This window comes from Pseudopodoces humilis, chromosome 13, assembly GCF_049639895.1.
Source record: "Pseudopodoces humilis isolate 2021_Gansu_Grassland_sample_001 chromosome 13, ASM4963989v1, whole genome shotgun sequence".
NCBI classification, from domain to species: Eukaryota; Metazoa; Chordata; class Aves; order Passeriformes; family Paridae; genus Pseudopodoces; species Pseudopodoces humilis.
Window position 1 is genome coordinate 10,356,113 of NC_142212.1, and position 18,599 is coordinate 10,374,711.

At 49.3% G+C, this 18,599-nt stretch overlaps 1 protein-coding gene across 4 annotated transcripts in view; it reads left to right on the forward strand.

The window, feature by feature from the left end:
* The window catches only part of PLXNA1 (plexin A1), a 115,570-nt gene extending 102,157 nt beyond the window's left edge, over window positions 1-13,413 (forward strand). For 3 of the 4 annotated variants that reach the window (XM_005522067.3, XM_088061633.1, XM_014251664.2), the window contains exons 29-32: window positions 459-628; window positions 2,289-2,501; window positions 5,424-5,574; window positions 8,967-13,412. In XM_005522067.3, coding sequence (XP_005522124.1) covers window positions 459-628; window positions 2,289-2,501; window positions 5,424-5,574; window positions 8,967-9,062 — 630 coding nt within the window. In that variant the 3' untranslated portion in view covers window positions 9,063-13,412. Of the gene's footprint in view, window positions 1-458; window positions 629-2,288; window positions 2,502-5,423; window positions 5,575-8,966 lie in introns of all 4 variants that reach the window. The other variant, XM_088061634.1, reaches the window with a different exon arrangement.
* Window positions 13,414-18,599: the final 5,186 nt, after the last annotated feature.

Here is an 18,599-nt window from a genome sequence, read left to right on the forward strand (position 1 = left end):
TGCTCTTTGCACCTTTTGGTGTTTTTACTGCTTCCTGTATCCTTGAGCACCTGCTGGTGTGCAAAGCAGAGATGTCCTGGGATAGGTGCCTCTTTGGTGTTTGGGGTAAAACTGCAGAACTGGTGAAGTGGGAAGGGTGATTGCCCCAGGCATTTGGCATTGCAGCATGTTCCACTTCCCTCAGCACATACAGCACGTTTTTGTTTTGTATGGTGTTTTTCTTTGTATACTTTTAGCATGCCAGATCATACAGTGAAGGAGATACCTCATCACTGCAGTGTCTGTTTCCCAGTATAAACCACTGGGAACCAGTAGGGTTACACAGACTGTACTGTGCTGCTCCTGCAGGTGTAGAAATAGAAGTGAAGTTGGTTTAGAGGATGACCATTAGTTAAAGACTCACCTCTCTGCTGGCCTGGGGTGTTGCTGAGCAGCTCTTTCCTCTTTCTCCTCCCCAGGGCACCCTGCAGAAATTTGTGGATGACCTGTTTGAGACCATCTTTAGCACAGCTCACCGTGGGAGTGCACTGCCCCTCGCCATCAAATACATGTTTGATTTCCTGGATGAACAAGCTGATAAGCATCAGATCAATGATTATGATGTCAGGCACACCTGGAAGAGTAATTGGTAATGGAGAAGGACAGTGGACTGGGGGGTGGGCGAACAACATCACATCTTCCAAGCCCTCCCACAGGGAGCAGAAATATGTAGCTGGAAATGATCCAGGGCAAGAGAGGCCCATATCTCTGTATTTCTGGTGTGGGTAAATCCCTTGCATGCCTTCCTTAGCAGAAAAAATCCCAGGAATGCAGTGCTCCCTCAGCCCTTCCCCAGATCCCAAGCACCAGGCTCCCCCCTGATGGCTTCAGTCGCTGAGGGCCACATCTCACCTTGGCCTCTCCATCCTCCGGGCTCCTCCAGGGATGCCAGCCCCCATTCTCATCTCTGCTGTCCTGAAGGTGTTTCCACACTCCTTGCTGTCACTCAGCCGTGCCCTAACAAAGTCAGCACAGATCTGTGTGCACATCCTCCCTGCCCTTGCCTGCAGAGCCAGCCCCTGCTCTGCTCATCCCTGGCTGAGCACTGGGGCGGGGCAGCTCATGAGACCTCCGGGGTGCTGGGGCTGCGCAGGTGTTGGCTCCTTAGCCCCCTTTGGCATGTTTCATTTCTGCTGCCTCACCGATTTCATCTCTCTGATTTTGCTGTGACTGGAGATGGGTACGTATGTTCCCCGTGTCTGGCATTTGTTAAATGGCAGCCAAATCACTTTTGTGTAGTTCAGTAACTGTTTGCAATTAGCAGGGCAGGAAAAGAAACATTTTTAAATGGAGATGTGAGAGCGCGGAAGCGCTTGGAACTGATTTATAACTCAGCTTCCTATATTAAAAGAAGGAGTGAAAGGCAAGGAAGGAAAAAAGCCCCACTCTTCAGGGGCTGGGCACGCAGGCTCTTGCATACTAATGCCTGTGCTTATCTCTGAGCGCTAATTCGACGTGTGGAGCTAATTTCTCCAGGCCGTTCCCTGCACAAACGAAATATGTACATGCACCCAGTACCCTCATTAGGAAAGTCCTGGGGAACAAAGTGTGTTTTGTTTAAGATAAAACCATTCACTGAGTGTAGGTGCTGGGGATGACAGAGCAAGGAGGATTTCTGATGGGGGGAGGCTCTGAGCTGCTCCTGGGAGAGGAGAGGGGCAGCAGGATTGGGACAGGGAGCCGTGGAGGGTGACACGTGTGTCAGTATGCAGCAAACAACCTCCAGGCTCGCCAGGAGACCTGCTGTCCCTACAGCTGAGAGCTTTATTTCCAGCATCTGAGGCCACCTAAATTTTCCTCTGGTGTTAAATGCACTAATGAATCCCTTGAGGAGTCTGGCTGACTCCCTCCTCTGACATGGGAGATGTGTGAAATGCCACACAGCGCCTTCAAAAGGATTATTAATGTAAGAGAAAGGGACCATGTCTGTTTAACCCATGGGCTCAGCAAGGTCTCCTCGGTGTGAGTGGATCCTTGGATAAAACACAGATCTGCACTGCCCTGGTTTGCCTTTGGAGGTGTTGGCAGTGCTGAGGAATTTCTTCACGGAGAACTGCAGTCTTGTGGGGGAGGGCAGGGGGGAATGGCCATTTACCCAGGATGTTTGCATCCCTGGAAGCCTGGGAAAAGCAACCTTCCCAATTCTGGGTAGTGGGAAGCTCCTGCTCCACAACTGGAGGTGCATGTATGTGCCAGCTGGCCTGCAGGGTGTGGTTCAGGTGCTGACTCCTATTTCCTTCCTCCCTCAGTCTACCTCTACGTTTTTGGGTGAATGTGATTAAGAACCCCCAGTTTGTGTTCGACATTCACAAGAACAGTATTACTGATGCCTGCCTATCCGTGGTGGCTCAGACATTCATGGACTCCTGCTCAACTTCTGAGCACAAGCTAGGAAAGGACTCTCCCTCCAACAAACTACTGTATGCCAAGGACATCCCCAACTACAAGAGCTGGGTAGAAAGGTGAGTAGAGTTGGCAATAGCTCCTTGCTTCGCCTGGGGGACTTGAAGTGGATGCTCATGGGTGTGGGGATGTGGCTTGTTGGGCTCCTCTTGGTAGCTGACTGAAGCAAGACTGTACTAATGCTTGCAGAAGGTGATCCTCTTGTTTGGGGGATGATGCTTTCTCATGATTGTCTCCTGGAATGAGTTTGCAATGACTGTTTTGAGGAGCTGTTTATGACTTGCTTAAGGGGTGCTAAAAGCAACCTCTGCTATTAGGTTGTCTGATGTTTTCTATTGTAAAAACTTGGTCTGTACTAGGGAATTACCAATACCTCGATTGATTGCTTTTGAAGAGCGGTGAGAACTCAGCCTTGGACTAGAGAAGTGGCTTTTTTGTACCACAACAATACACGCAGGTTTTGTTGAAATGCTTGAAAATTATCATTTCCCAGTGCTCAGGCTGCTGTCTCTGTGCTGAGGAGCAGAGAGACGAGCAGGTCCCCTGACACCTTCCAACACCCTCCACCTTCTCTGTTCGCTGAGATGTCCCTCTGTCCCGCTGAATTAATGCAGTGTTAAAGGTTCAGGGTTTGAATGAGACTGATTGCAAATTGATGCACTCAGGCATAATGCTGTTTAGCTTTATCCTTTTGGGAGAGAAACCTAGGAGATGTCCTCCAAAGCCTTCCAAATAGAGCTACAGTTAAAATGTTGCCATCTTGTGAAGTGGAACTTCATAAAACTTAAAAAATGGCAGATTTCAGGTTACTGATGCAGCTTTTCCTTTGTGATGATGCTGTTTGTTAACTGAGGGCCCTTTCTCAGCATTTTGACCAAATACAGAATAAACTAAATGAAGGATGTCCAGACAACAGTAAATGTCATATTCTCTAGTTTGTAAGGGTGGAACTTGGTAGCCTAAATCATCCTTGGGTACTCCTGTGTACACAGATATTTTTGTTGCACCGTCAGCATGCTTGCTGTTTTGCAGGCAAGTACAAAGACAAGTTGTCTTCCCTTGAGGAAGTTAGGGCTTGGATCAGAAGGAAAGGTGCCCCTGAAATATGATGCCTGAGATGAGAGATGAATTGCATTATAATAGGAGTAAGTTCTTTGCATGGGGCTGGATGGGGCTTTGGAGTGGGGTCCCATAGGAACTCCACAAGCTTCATAAGGTGAATTTCTCTGACCTTGCCATCTCCATGACAAAAATATTCAGCTCTGTGTATGTGCCTGGAAGAAAAAAGGTATAAAACTGTTTCAGAGTTAAACATTGGTCTAGACATTCTGCATCCCTGGGGAGGAGGTGGGACATCTCAGTGGTGACAGATGTTCCTGCCATTGCTTACCTTCGGTATGGTCGCAGAGGCAGATGAGCAGGGGTCAGATATGTCCTGTGCAGGGGGTGACTATGTCTACTACTGTTCCTCTGCTGCAGGGATGTATGGCATAATCAGCATTTCTGGCTTTTGGCACAGTTATAGTCACAAAGCTTTGCAGAGGAGGGATGGGAGCGGTGTGGGGGTGGCTGAGTGGGACTGCCAGTCCCAACAGCAGGTCTGACTGCTGCTGTGGCTCAGGCACCAGCTGAAAAAAGGGCATCTTGCCAGTCTGAGGCAGGAATAGAACAGGGAAGGGCTTAGGAAGTGGGAAACTCAAGGGGACTACTTCTGGGGTCCCAGGTGTCCTCTGGAGATGCATGGTGTGACTGGAATCTTGGTCCATGTGAGCCATGCACACTTGTATTGAAAAATGATGGTTTCTTCCCATCCTATGTGTCATGATAACACCTGGAACGTGGAACTGCTGCATTAGGAAATGTCAGTCTGGGGTGATCTCTCTAGGGGTGTAGGAGATGCCTGGTTTAGTCAGAGGTCCTCGCCTCAGGCCACTGCTCTCCCAGGAGCATCCAGAAATTATCATGCGTCATTCTGGGTATGAATGAGTCTCTTTGTAAAAACTGCCCAAGTAGTTTATCACTAGCTGAGTTCAGTACTGTGGGATGGATCCTCATACTCATCTTTTCAAGTGATCTTGCTGCCCTCTGCTCCTAGCCAAGTGCTTCAGCAGTGTTCCATCTCAGTGTTCAGCTGATGACACTAATGATGCTAATCACTGTACCAGAAACTTCAGTGAGTGAGGAGTCATGAGGAGCACAGCAAACCTGAGAGAGGCTGGCACTCTGTTTCCAGGTGGAAATGCTGGTAATACTGCTCCCTGGGAGCAGCCGGAGCTCATTTGCTGTGGGCAGGGTTTCATTTAAAATTAGGCCTGGGGACATAACCCTGATTTCCAAAAAGTCCTCAGCAGCCAGTCCACTGGTGTGTCTGCTTGGTGTAACTCTCCTGCTGTAATGGGATGCTGCAGCTTTGTCCTCTCAAGGTTGTGATGAACATCCTGTTGGATATTCTGTTTTTCCACTACCACAGCATGTGTATTGCTGCAGGGGCAGGATGTCACCTTGTCATGTGTTCACACTCCAAGTATTTAATTGAATACAAAGGGGCATTGTTGGCTTTAGGTATGTGGAGACCTTAGGAGAGAGGGAGCAAAACCTTGTGTGTAGGTGCAGGTGTGGAGGGTCCTGGTGCATGTGATTTGGTTGCAAAATGTGCCAATGGGATAGGTATGACAAAAAATGTATCATTTAGGAGAGGGTGGAAAATCCCTTAGAGCAACATTGCTTGGCTTTCCCAGCATGGTGAGCAGAATTGGACTGAGCTGGGTGCTGTTCCATCAGGACCACATTCCTAATGGTGCTGACTGCTCCATGGAGTGCTCAGAGACCTCTTAGTGAGCAGTATTATTGTATTGTATTGTATGTCACTGCTTGGAGGGAAGATGCTCTTTACTTGCCTTTCTCTGTGAGCAGTGTGGCAGGGACCTGGCCTTTCCTGCCTGTGCCTACCTCTGACCCACTCCTCTGTTCCTCCCTTTCAGATATTATGCAGATATAGCTAAAATGCCAGCGATCAGTGACCAGGACATGAGCGCATACCTGGCAGAGCAGTCGCGGTTACACCTCAGCCAGTTCAACAGCATGAGCGCCCTGCATGAGATCTACTCCTACATCACCAAGTACAAGGATGAGGTAAGACATGGTGAGGCAGTCAGGCCTGAGCTGCCACTTGGGTCCTTCTGTCCTTGTTTCTGCAGTCCCCTGCTTTTTCCTATAGAAAAACATACCGTGAAATGTGGAATAGTAGCACATTTTATGTCTGTGCTTGGGCTGGTGGAGAAGGAAAGGTTTGGGAGATGTGAAGCCAAGAGCTGGAGTGGGCAGTACTCATTCCTCATATTTTCTGCAGTGAGTAATGTGGGAAACACCTATTTTTTAACACATTTGGCACATGAGCTCCATGAGGCTGCAGAGTTCCCAGCATTATCTCAGTGTGCTTCCCCTATCCACTGTCACCAATCCTGCACCATGGTGGTGTACCAATGCTGTGGAACTGTACAGGTGGTGTTTGGCTCCTTTCTCCGGGGATGCTAGAAAATGTGGTGGCCTCTCCAGTGCTTGTTTTGTGAATGTCAGTAAGGATGGTTAAGAACTCCTCTATTATAATTTATACAAATTAATTTCTCAAAACTCTGCTCAAATCCACAGCCTACATCTTATTAAAGCAATAAAATACGTAACTACAGTAAAATATAGGTCTATACACATAGCATGATAGAACGGGTTTTATTGTCCCAATAAAGGGGTTGATGACTACATTTGAACAATGGCTAATTTAGGTGACAGAGTGCCAGAATATCTTCTCACTCAGAGCCAGGAGAAGAAATGGGGTCACTGGTGTACCATGCAGCAATCTTGAGAGGCTTCTCCCAGTGCCTCTTTGAGGTGTGAGTTTAAGGGGTCCATGGGCAGGTTGTAGCAGACCTGGCTCCTGGCTTTAAGGTCAGCACTGGGATTGTGGCGTCCAATATCCTGTGGAACTCGGTGCTTTATGGGAGGGAGGAGGAGATCCTGGCTTTCCTGGTTCTTGGGTAGATGCTGTGTGGTGGTCACCATGCGGCTGGTGGCCATGTACTAGTGACCATGCTGGTGGGACCTCTATGTCAGACCTTAGACAGTTTGGGATGGCACATCCCAGAGGCCCCTGGTGAAGGGGTTTTGGGGTTTTACAGTTTGCACACAGTTCTGCAGCTACCATGAGAGTGAAAGTGGAGTAGTCTGGAAGAGCTAGATTTGCTGTGGTCCAGCTATCATCCCTGAGCCATCAGCCAGTGCTCGCTTCTCCAGGCTAGAAGTCCCACAATCCTTAAATAAATCCTCCAAGCCCTGGGTGAGAGCATGGAGGGGACCATGTGAGATGAACCCGTGGCATTAATGAGCTGCTCTTTAGGGGCACGGGTCCTCTTCTTGCCTGCTAACAGCAGCCTGACATATGTTGAGTGTCTTGCAGTTGCCCGCTCTCCGAGCATCACAAGTGTGTTCACAGCTCTCAGGAACTTCTTTTATTATTTGTAATGGGATTAATAAATCGCAGCTGTTCCCTTTGTTTGTTTTCATTCATTAAGCACAATTATATGCAGCCCGATTGCACCCTCTTTGATGCAAAATGGGAGAGAATAATTTTTCCTGTTGTTCAGTGCAATAATATGCTGTCATTGGCTGTGAATGAAAATCATAATTAATTTTCATTTGGGTACTTGCATCTTGGTAATCAGTGGTCCTGGCTCCTTACAGCAGGTGACAAACCTGGGTGTCTCTACACTCAGCACAGGTTTCCTTTGACTGCATTGTTTCCATAAGGCTGAGATAAGGAAGGAGTAAATAAATGCATGGGCAGTTTGGGAGTCACTTGACACCTCAGCATTCCAGGATATACAGCTGTCTGGTTGGGAGAGGCAGAGGAGGCAGGTAGGGGGAATATACTTCCCTTCATTTCTCTGACCAATCTCATTAGGTTCCAGCTCAGGCACTTTTCAGGCGTGTGGGGTTTTGATTTTCATTTGAGTGTCACTACAGATATTTTACTCTGTGTGTAGCATGAGGGCTGAGAGCATCTGTGCAGATGGATAAGGGGGAGTGTCCCCAGTAGCAGGTTTGTGGCAGAATCTATGAGTTCTTGCCAGTCCAGCTGCCGCCCTGGGTTGTTGCTGCCAGGGGAGGTAAATCAGATGTGTCCAGCTCTTGCTGGTGATTTTTCCTCTCCTCGGGAGCTTACACCGGTGCCCAGATGTAGCTTTCTCTTTTCTTTTGGGAGGAGACTCCCCATCAGGCATCTCTTGCTTCCCTAGGAGACAGGGGCCAGCTGGTCCTGCCCCAAAAAAGCCAGGGGGAGACCCAGTCTCTCGGTGGTCAGAGGCTGTTTGTGGCAGTGTGGTGGATGCTCCCCAGCACACTCTGCCTGCCTCTTCACAACTCACCAGTGCGGCAGCAGCTCTTAATCAAAGGGAGCTGATTCCCCATTAAGAAGTTACCTGTAGGGCTCCTGATGGACTTTGCCTGTCTCCTAGTAAGTCTATTAATTATACAACAGTTTGTTTCCAATTATGCAGCCAATGAAATGGTTAATCAAGTCCCCTTTGACAGATGCCTTGATATATAATTGCAAAAAATTTGCTCTCTCAACTAGCTCACCCGAGGAGATGAGATTTCTGTCAGGTTTGTTTTTTTAAATCGGCTTTTCTGCTCTGCTGGCATGATGTTAGTGAGACAAGATTCCTGGCTGCTGGGAGGGCAATTGCCCCTTTGTTTTACACTTTGTTACTCCCTTTTCCCTGCTCTGAGTCTCATCCTCTACCTTCCTGCTGCCAGGTCTTCCTCAGCCCTGGGGGCACGGTGACATCTAGCCCAGGGCAGGGGACTGTCCCTCCAGCTGCAGTCTGTCATCCTTATCAGCAGCTTGTTTAGAGAAAAGATTTCAAGGGAGGAAAGTCATTCTCAGGTGTCTGTGGGTGCACCCCTTGAGCAGGACTGGGGGCTCCCAGGCTTTGCAGGTGCATCTATCTAATGTCCCCTTCCAGCACCCCACTGCCCCCAGCTGTGTTGAAATGAGACAGGTTTTAACACTGGTGGCACCTAAAGCCTCGTGGATTTGGTGTTTTTGTGCACGTAGAACCAGTTAATGGCTTGATCGTGGCCTTTGAAACACAACCCCTGCGTCCCTGAGGTGTGACAGGATTGTTGCAGATGTCGTGGGGAGGTGTCATTGGCTTGGATTTGGGATTCACCTTCGTTTGACCGTGTTTTCTTCATTTCCCCATGTGCAAGTTGGCTCCTCATTAGTGTCAGGCAGGTCCCTGGTGTTACTGCAGACCCTTTGGGGGTCCCAGTGGGCTCGGTTTGTGGATGGCACCACTCACAGGGGTGTCTTTCACCTTGCACTTCCTTCAGCCCTGTCGGGGCACAAGAATACTTCCCATGGCGCCGCATCCCTGTGTCCTGATGCCGTCAAAGAGCCAGCGGGCCACAAGGAGCCGCTTTGGCTAGGTGGGCACCTCCTCACCCTCTCTCCTCACCTCTCTCCCCAGATTCTAGCTGCGTTGGAGAAGGACGAGCAGGCCCGGAGACAGCGACTGCGGAGTAAGCTGGAGCAGGCGATCGACACAATGGCCTTAAGCAGCTGAGAAGGCAGCGGCGGCGCCGGCGTCCGGCAGCGGGGGCGGCAGGACGGATGGACGGAGGGCAGGAGGGAGGAAGGAGCGGCCAGCGGCAGCCGTGGGCACAAGACTTTGGGGCTGGCAGCGGCCGGGCCCGCGGCAGCCGCCGCGCCTCCGCACGCTTCCCACGGACGGACACGGAAACCTCGCGCTTTAGCGGAAAAAACCACAAATCCCGACGACAGCAGCAGCAGCGTCGCTAGAACTCCCTGACCCACAGACAAACCCCCCCAGTCCGAGCAGGACGCAGCAGGGACCTTGCAGAGAGGCGATGCTGGGTGGAGGAGAAGGGGCTGGCCTGCCCCATGGACCTGCTGGGCATCCCTTGCCTGGGCAGAGCCCCCGAGCCCGCACGGAAGGAGGGTCGGGACCGCGGGGCTTTCGAGGAAGGCGTTTGGATGTTGTTGTTACTTTGGTGAAGGGAGGGTGGGTGGGCTCCTATTTTTACTGTACTTGACTTGCTCTCCCTTCCTTCCCCTCAGCTGTCCACCCCCTCTCCTCCTCCTCCTCTCTTTTTCTGTCTCTCCCCCCTTCTCTCTCTCTCTCTCTGGCCTTCTGCCACTAGTGTAAACTGCTACATTTGCACAATTTACACGAGACAAACAAAATTTTTAATTTAAAGGATAAAAAATTATAACAAAAAATGGGAGGGGAAAAAATATTCAGAATTTTTTGCAATGACCTAACAAAAAACGATTTTAAGAGTTAAGCTAAAGGACTGGTGCTGGGGAGATTTGGGGTTGGGGCTTTAGGGGTGGGCAAGAAAGGGATAAATCCCTGAGCTTTGATATTTCTAAAATATGTCCTGTGCCATGTTTTATTTGAATGTTGTTTAGTGCGGAAAAAAAAAAAAATTGAAGAAAAAAAAAGTTGGGAGTTTTGTTAGCTGGATAGATGCTGTTATTTTAATGCTGCTGAGTGGTTCTGGAGGTCAAAATCAGAGAGGAAGGGAGATCCCAAGGCTGGTTTTTCTTTTCCTGGGTGATTGCTGAGGGATGGTCGGTGTTTTGTTGATCTTGTCCTTGTTTTCCCGGTTCGGTGGCCGTGGGGTGGTCTGGGCAGTGCTGCCTGCTCCTGCCTGTCCTGGGATGATGCGGGGTGGAGGATGGCTGTGGGGCCTTGGGGGCTGTCAGGGGGGTTGATAGAGAGCCAGCCTGGCTTTTGTGGCAGATTCTCTGGCACTGGAACCACCTCAACAAAGCCCCTTTACATTTATTTTTCCCCATCATCTTCCTGTGCTGATGCAAGGGAAGAGAGCAGATTCCCAGTGAAAGGGAGGGCAGCCCCTCTGCACTCCTGACTGGGATCCCCCAGCAAACTCCCTGGGTTCCCAGCCCATGGAGGGACTGGGATTCTGGCTGCCATGGGGCTGTCACCTGCTCTTCCACCTGGGGAGCCCAAATGTGTGCAGGACCTTCCACCCAAGACTGACCTTTCTTTCTGTCTTTTCCTTCTTTCTCCCCCTTTCTCTCCATGCTGTCACCCCATCTTCCCTCCACTGCCTCTGCCCTGATAGGGCTTTACTGGAGACCTGAGGTCTCTCCCTCAGCTTCCCCCTTGGAAATGTCAGTTCCTTGTGGGTTTGTGCTTTCCAGAGATGAAAAGGTGCTGAATGCTGCCCTGAACGGCAGCAGGTGACCAAAAACTTCCAAAAAAACAAAAAAGAGCAAAACCCTTTCCTTTTCTGTACTGAGAACTCCTGTCACTGCCCAGGCCACAGCACATGGGGCCACACTCTGCCAGGAGCAGACGGCTGTCGAAATCCAAGTGGAGAGAAGCCCAGCTGATTTCTGTCCATTCCCTTAAATTGCAAGTTAAGGGGGGGAGAGGGAGAAATAATGAAGTTTTTAATTAAAAAAAAAATAAAAAATAATAAAAGTGTGTATATATATATATGTGGTTACAATCTAATTCTCGTGCCCCAGTGGGGTGCTGTATAGTTAACTGAAGGAGAATTGAACCAATATAAAAATGAGATGAATTTACACAGCCAGTTAAAACAAAACAAAAAACCACTGCAAAAAAAGAAATAAAAAAATTAAAAAAGGATACCAAATGCTCTGGAAGGAACTTCCAAGCCTTTCTCACCATGCAGAACAATCGTTTGAAGCCTGCACATCTCTCATTATGTTGTAATTTTGTTTGGTTTTGTTTTGTTTTAATAAGGAGGGAAAGGAGAGAAGATGCGGATTAAAAAAAAAAAAAAGAAAAAAAAAAAGAAGACAAAAGAATCCAACCACAACAGCAAAACTATGTTTGAAAAAGAATTTATAATTGTTTCCCAAACCTACGAACCTTGAGCTGTCGCTGGATTTCTGAGAGCTGTGGGCTGTTGCATGACTGTGCTAGATTTTAGTCTGAGTTGATCTTTTTAAGAAACAGAAGAAAAAAACCCATAAAACAAAGAAACTGCGAGTATTGAATATTAGAGGTTTGTTTAGACCTGTTACCTATTTTTTTAACTTGAAATTAATTTGCCACTTTTTCATCCAAAAGGAAAAAAAAAAAAACCAACAGCAAAAAGAAAGACTTTAGAGGTTCACATCTCAAATGTGGTACTTGGAGAGCCTTAAAGGACAGCTGTGTGCCCTGTGCTGGGGCCACTGCTGGCTGCCAGCATCTCCCTGGGTTCTCTCGTGGGACAAAAGCCTCCGGGGGTCCCTTTGTAGAATTCACTGCTGCTGTGATGGGGTTGAGGTTTGCCTGCAGCTCCTTTTGGTGCAAAACTTCTTCCTTGTGGCATTGCTGGCTGCGTGGTACTGGTGGAGGTCCTGGAAATTGCCTGGAGGATGATGCCATGCATCGGTGATCACTGAGGTGTGATGGAAGGGGAGCGATGGCTTTGAGGTCTCTGTCCAGGACTGGTGTGGGTTCTGCCTCTTGCAGTGGTAAGAGTGTCTTGGGGAGCTCTGGTTGCTGCTGAGGGAGCCAAGCACGTGGGTTTTGTGGTGGTTGACAGGGGATGGAGTTGTGTTTCTAAGAACACCTCCCTGAAGATTTCCCCTGTAACAAAGAGGGCTGCCAGCACTGTTGGTTGCTGAGGTCTGTTTGCCTGTTGCTTTCTCAGCACCAGTGCTGTGGGTGCTCCCTTGGCCAGGCTGGAGGGACAGATGAGTTTTGTGGGTCTGAGGTGGATTTGGGCAGCAGAGAGGCTCCTGGGGAGGTCATGCTGGGCAGGCTGGCAGTGTCATGGTGTGGCTCTGCTTTCTGGGCTCCCCTTGTGCTGGGACCTGGCTCTTCCAGCCTCCTGGTGATGCTGACTGCCGTATTGTGATCCTAGGGATGGGTTCCTGTTGGCTTCCTCCTGGAGACCCTTGGGCTGTCTGCAGTTTGCTCCACCAAGGGATGCCCCAGCAGCTCCCCACCAGTCGGGCATCCCCTTGCTGCCTCTAACGGGGAGGGTGGTGGTCAGTGCACTGCCCGCAGCCTCTGGCGCTTCTTGGTGCTACCTTTGCCTTTCGCATGATGCCCAGCGTCCTTAATTGTGCCAGGCAGCTGCCCACCCTCCCTTGACCAGCCTGATGGGGTCAGAACTGGCCCTGTCAGACCCTGCCTTGGAAGGGGGAAAGGTGTGGAGAAGCTGGGAAGCATCCACAAGTCTCCTGTTATTGCTGGTGTAGCCCATGCCCCAGAGTGGGGTGAGATGGAGAAGCATCCCTTGTGAGCCTGCATTTCTGGGCACTCCTGCTCTGCCCCCCTAGCAGAGGCAGCAGGACCGTGCGGGTTTATCCCCCACCACTGCAAGCAAGGGGGTCCCTCCCTGCTCTCATTGCCTTTCGCTTCAGTTTGGGGTTAAAAAATGTGCAGTCCAGCCTGGAGGTGTCTCCCTTAGCAGGAGCCCCGTGTCACACCCAGAGCTGGCCCCAGCCTGGGGACAGGGGGATAGGTGGGGGGACCCCCCAGGCTCACCCGCTCCCCACCAAAGCGCACAACAAGCTGTCCTTTAAGAAAGCGGGGGAAACCTAAGGCGGACCCGGCGAGAGGCAGAGAATTCTAATAGTTTCAGAAAATTAAATGGGGAAAAAGAAATCACACTCCGGAGTCCTGATTCCCTTTCTGTGATTGTTTCAGACTTGAAGCAACAGGCCAGCATGGCTGGTCAAGCGCCCTTTGATCGTGTAAATATCCTGCTATTTCCTATTTTAATGTTCTTCAGATTTAGTACTTGTAAATAAACACATGCATCAAGGAGAGATTAAACATTTTTGCTAAAGCTGGTGTTTTGCCTGTGTTTTTGGGGGTGATGTGGGTGCATGGAGCAGGCAGCTTTGGGAGCAAATCCATGGCTGTGCCAGGGCGATGTGACGCAAAACGGCATAGTGATGTGCACGTGTGGGGGTCCTGAGCTGTGATTGTTAACACCCACCAAAGGAGCTCCAGATGCTTGCAGGGGGATTTAGGTGGCTTTCCCAGCAGCCCCTTTACTGGGTGGCTCATGTTAAATTGCTTTAAACCATTTGATTTTACTCATTGCCTTTCAAACTGCTCAGAGCTGCTGATCAGACATGGAGGAGCTGAACCTGCCACGCTGCAAGCACAGAGAGGTGGATACCTGCCTGGCTGCTCTGCACTCACTGGGATCCACAGGAACCCAGCAGGGCTGGGACAGCTTCACTTCTACCTCTTGGACACCCTGGCCCTTCCTCCTGTAGGGACATAACGGGGTGACAGCACAAGGACTTGGGAGGAAGCAGACGGTGGTGAGGTGATGCTGCAGTCCTGTCTCTGCAGGCTCTGCACATTGCAGGGACATCTTTTCCAGCTCCTGATCTTTTCTAGCTCCTGATCCTTGTCTTTAAAGCTGTGTCACCCTGTAACTCTGGGAACCTCCAAACTGCACTGTAGTCTGCAGGGTCCCAAGGGGAAGCACCAGGAGGGAAGCCCAGGGGAGCAGCCGTTACCTCAGCACCCTCCTCACAGGGGAACCTTCCTCAGCAATGTTGGGTGGCCATGGGAGACATCCCTGGAGAGGAGGGGGTAGATCCCTGGCATGTGGGGTCTGGGCCAGGACTCCTCAGCAGGAGCCCAGCACACAGACCAAAGTCACACAAATTAGGCTGCTTTTTGTTTTTTATTGTTTCCTTAGCCTATTCCTGCGCTGGGGCCTGTCTTCTGAGGGACTGGCCTGGCAGGGTTGCTTGTACTGTGGATGCTGAATACATATTTTCTCTGCATTTAGTGTGTGTATAAACTGGATGTTTTTCATGTTTTCTATTGCAGTTTTCATACTCTCCAGCAAGAACATCATTGGCAGGTATTAAACATCCACTATTTTTGCTATAGTGTCAATAAAAGAAAGATTATTTTGATCTTGTTTTTCTATCTTAAAAAAAAATAAAGTTTTTTTTTTTACCAATTTTTCAAATGTTTAAGAAAATCACATTTGAACTGAATTTGGTCAGGTTTCAGGGAGGATTTAATTGAGGGCAGTGGGAAAAATATCCTCATCTTCCCCAATTTTGTGCTGGAAACACCATCCTCATGGCCACGTGTGAGCAGGTAGCTGCTGAGCATTAAACAGGTGAGCACTGTGGTGGGTACAGAAACTGTATATAAATAAGTTGCCCACTACAACGTATAGGTGGGGCTTTCATTGCTTTTTTAAAGGCATAGAGATGAGGGTCTCTCCCTGAAGGGACCTTGCTGCACCGTGGTACGTTACTCTGAGCCCTTTGCAAGCAAGATTTTTATTTTAAAATTTGTTCTGTTATTTTACCAGGGAACAAAAACTTTAAAACCTCCTGGCTGACTAAATAAATAAATAAATAAATAAATACATAGTATTTCCCCATCACCAGGATGTTCTTCAATACAAATTGCACCAGTTTTCCCAAGGAGTAAGAGCTTCTGGCAGGAAGCCAGGGCCTCCAACGACAGCTACAAATGTCTTTGTTTGCCTCCTCAGTCCTAGTGCAGAGCTAACCAGAAAAAGATTATCAAGGCCTGCAAATGATTGTGTAATCCACAAATGCACTTTATTTGATTAAATGATAAAATGTGAACCTTCCAGCAATAACATACACTGCTGCTGCCTGAGATGGCGCTAATCCAGCAAATCTGCAGCAGTCTTCATGTGTCTGGAGCTGGCTGGGGTTTGGAGGTGGAGGCAGCCCACCCTGTGGCCTCTCTGGCTGACCTGGGGGTCTTGGAAACCCCTTTGCCACCATCTCATCCAAACTCGGGCTCCATGTGAGTGGCACATCCCAGGGGACCAGTGTGGAGTCTGAAGGTCTCATCTTGGGCTCTTTGTACAAAAACCTCTATCCCCTCACCATCACCATGGTTTTGTACTTTCCCTGTGCTGCTCCTCGTCCTCCTGCCCTGGGAGATGATGCTGTCCTGCCTTTGGGTCTCTGTATAATCCTTTGCCTGTCTTACACATGCACTGGGGGCCAGCACATGCAGATGGTAGCTCTGCTCCTGCAGAACTGTGTGCTCAGTGCCATGTGTCACTTCGGGCTGTGGTGGGTGTGGGACATGGGGACCCATGGCCTGCAGCACAGGGACACACTCATCTCCCTAGGCACAGCCATGGACATGCTGGTGGTGCGATGGTCGGGCATCAGTAAAGCTCCTCCTGCCTTTAGTGAGCTTTGCTCCAGAAAGAAATGAGTGCTTGGCTTGGGGGTTCAACACCTCTTTGAGCTGCCACTGATATCCCCCAGCGTGTGTTTGCTTCTGGTGTCATCACTGGTGTGCTCAGAAACCTAGAGTCATTAGAAATTACTTTAGATTCATCCTCTTCTTCAGGTTTAGCTTAAAGGTCAGCAGGAATACCTCCATTCCCACCATCCTCAAATTCCAGCCAAGGCCACCTGCACCTTCCCTTTCTCTTCAGCACTGTCACTCTGGGCAGTCCTGGTCCTTATGCTGCTGCCCCATGGCCCAGAGACCCACAAATGAAGAGAGCAGCTGCGCTAATTGGTCTGTCCCTCATTACCCCCTGATGTCTGTAGTCCTGCAAGAAAGGGATCTGCACATCTTCAGGGGGATATGGGGGGGTCCTTAAGCAGCCACTTTCCACTGGAGAGCAGCTTTATTTCTCACACGTGATATATATATATATATATAATATATATATGTATATATAGTCCCATAGTCTATAATCTAAATGTATATATAGAATTGATAACTATGTATATTAATAGAACAGAATAGAATAGAAATTAAAACCCAGCTATAACATTAGCATGGGCTGCAAGTTTCAGGCCATGTGCTGTCTTGAGACATTGCATAGGAAAGGCCAGAGCAGCATCATATGACCCTGCAAGTTGAAGGATACGATGGGGGGTTTCTTCCCCCTCAGAGGTGATGATTAAGTTTCCTCTGAGCTGCTGGGAAGAGGAAAAAAAAGAAAAGAAAATCCATAAATTTTGAAGGCAGTAAGGGCTGAGCAGAGCAACAACCCCTTCCTCTCCCTGCCTGGACTAATGAAAATCGCGGCCACGCTGGGAGGCAACTGGTTTATGTTTGTTCTTTGCTTTAAATGTAGTGGTAAAAAGCCCACAGTTTTGAGCATGGATCGGAGGTGGGATCATTAGGAGGTGGCAGGCGATGGCTGATACACATTAATGTGCCATGAGCAGAGCTCCACTGTGTGGGTTTTTTTTAACTGAGGCAAATTATTGCTTCAGGAAAAAGACTGTCTCCCCTGGTGGAATTAAAGCAGGGGGAAGGGGGAAAATAGATTTGTCTCGAGTTTTATTGCACTGGATTGACAGCTCAGGCTCAGCAAGCTGCCCCCCTGCAGAGCCATGGGGCAGAGGGCAGGTGACATGGCTCTAGGCGCTGCCAGCTGCCCCTTTCCAGAGGGTTCGCCTTTAGAGGGGGTGGCAGTGGGGTGCAGTGACCATTCTGGAGACAATGACCTCTGGGAATCTTGGCCACAACTGTCAGGAACAATTTTTCCATACAGTGAAGTCAGCTGAGAAACATCGCTGCAGGCATCTTGCCTGTTCCTCTGCTCCTCAATGGTTTGGTGGCTCACCACCCTGTTTCTGGCACAGGTGGCCATCACACTGGGCTGGCAAACCCTGGGGTGATGCTATCTGTGTGTGGGGGAGTTGCACTTCTCCGGGTGCTTTTCAGGTCGTGACTGATGTGACACTGCACGTGCTGTTTCTGGGTGCTCTTCCAGCAGTGACCTCGTTGTGATGGGCTGCAATGGGCCTTTCCCTCCCTCTGCTGGAAAAAAGCAGATATGTCCAGTGTCCATCCTGGGGACCTGGATGCCAGCCAGGGACATCTCCTGTCCCCTTGCTGCAGGAGCTGTCCCTCGGCAGCTGTGGTGCCTCTAACACGGTGTCTGCTGGTAAGGGATGGGTTATTCTAATGGTCACCTCTCCCATTTCACAAGGGATCACAGTGCACATTGTAAAATAAGCCAATAGCTCACAGACCACCTAGATGAGTCCCTGTGGGGGAAACTGAGGCATGAAGGCAGAACTGCTTGGCCCAAGGTCGTACAGAAGGTTGCAGTGGGGAAGGAACCGCTCACAATCGACACTGAAATCCCCAGGAAATGTGCTTTGATTATGGTCCCAGATGCCTGGGCCACTTTGGCTGTCACACTATCCTGAGCTGGAGTTTTATTTCTTCCTCAAACTGTTTTTTTTCCCCCTTTTTTATGAACGAAATTCTCCCTTCACAGCTCCTGTTCTCTCAGGGGCTCTTCCACTCAGCGGTAGCCCAATTTCCTTTTATAGCTCGTACAATGACTGTCCTAATTACAATTAAAACCGGGAACACTCTAATCAAATCTTTTACTATTCTAGACAAACTCAGAAAATGAGTAAAATTAGTGACACATGGTGCAAAAAAAAAAAAAAAAGGAAGGGAAAAATGTCCGTGAGCCAGTGCTAACGCAGAGAGAGTTAAAGAGGGCAGCTGGATTTTGGCTCTCATCTGCAGTAATTGGTGGTGGGAGGAGGCACAGTCACCACTGTGGAGCAGGACTTGAGCATCCCTGGGGGTTCCTCCATCCTGCTGACCCTGTGCTAGCTAGACCCATTGGTTTGAATAATCCCCCCCTGGAGTTACCATGGAAACAAAGCCTTTTGATGGTGAAAACCTTCAGCATCAAGAGTTAATCAGACCCTAAATGAAAATGGGGTTAAAGGCAGAGCAGGGATGTATGAACAGTGGAGTCACTGGGGCAGAAGAAAAGCAGCGAGTGGAGAGTAAATAATAAGCAAGGAAGAGGGGTCTGATGTCTGCTTGAGCTCCAGCCGATGGCCAGAGGGGTTTAACTGTGATGGGAAATCACAGGGGTAAATTAATAGGCTGGATAATTATTTTTAATTTTCTGAAAGGCTGGTTGTATGATTTTACAACCAGCACCATCTCCCAGATCTGGGTGCTGATTTAGCAGGGGAAACACCCCATGCTGTGAAGTGGGAGGTTGGGCACGTGTCCCAGCTGGGTGGAAAGGTGATGTCCTGTCAGGGGACACAGCTTCATGCCAAAATGGGGCTTGCTGGAGCGGACTGCACATGCCATGGGCTG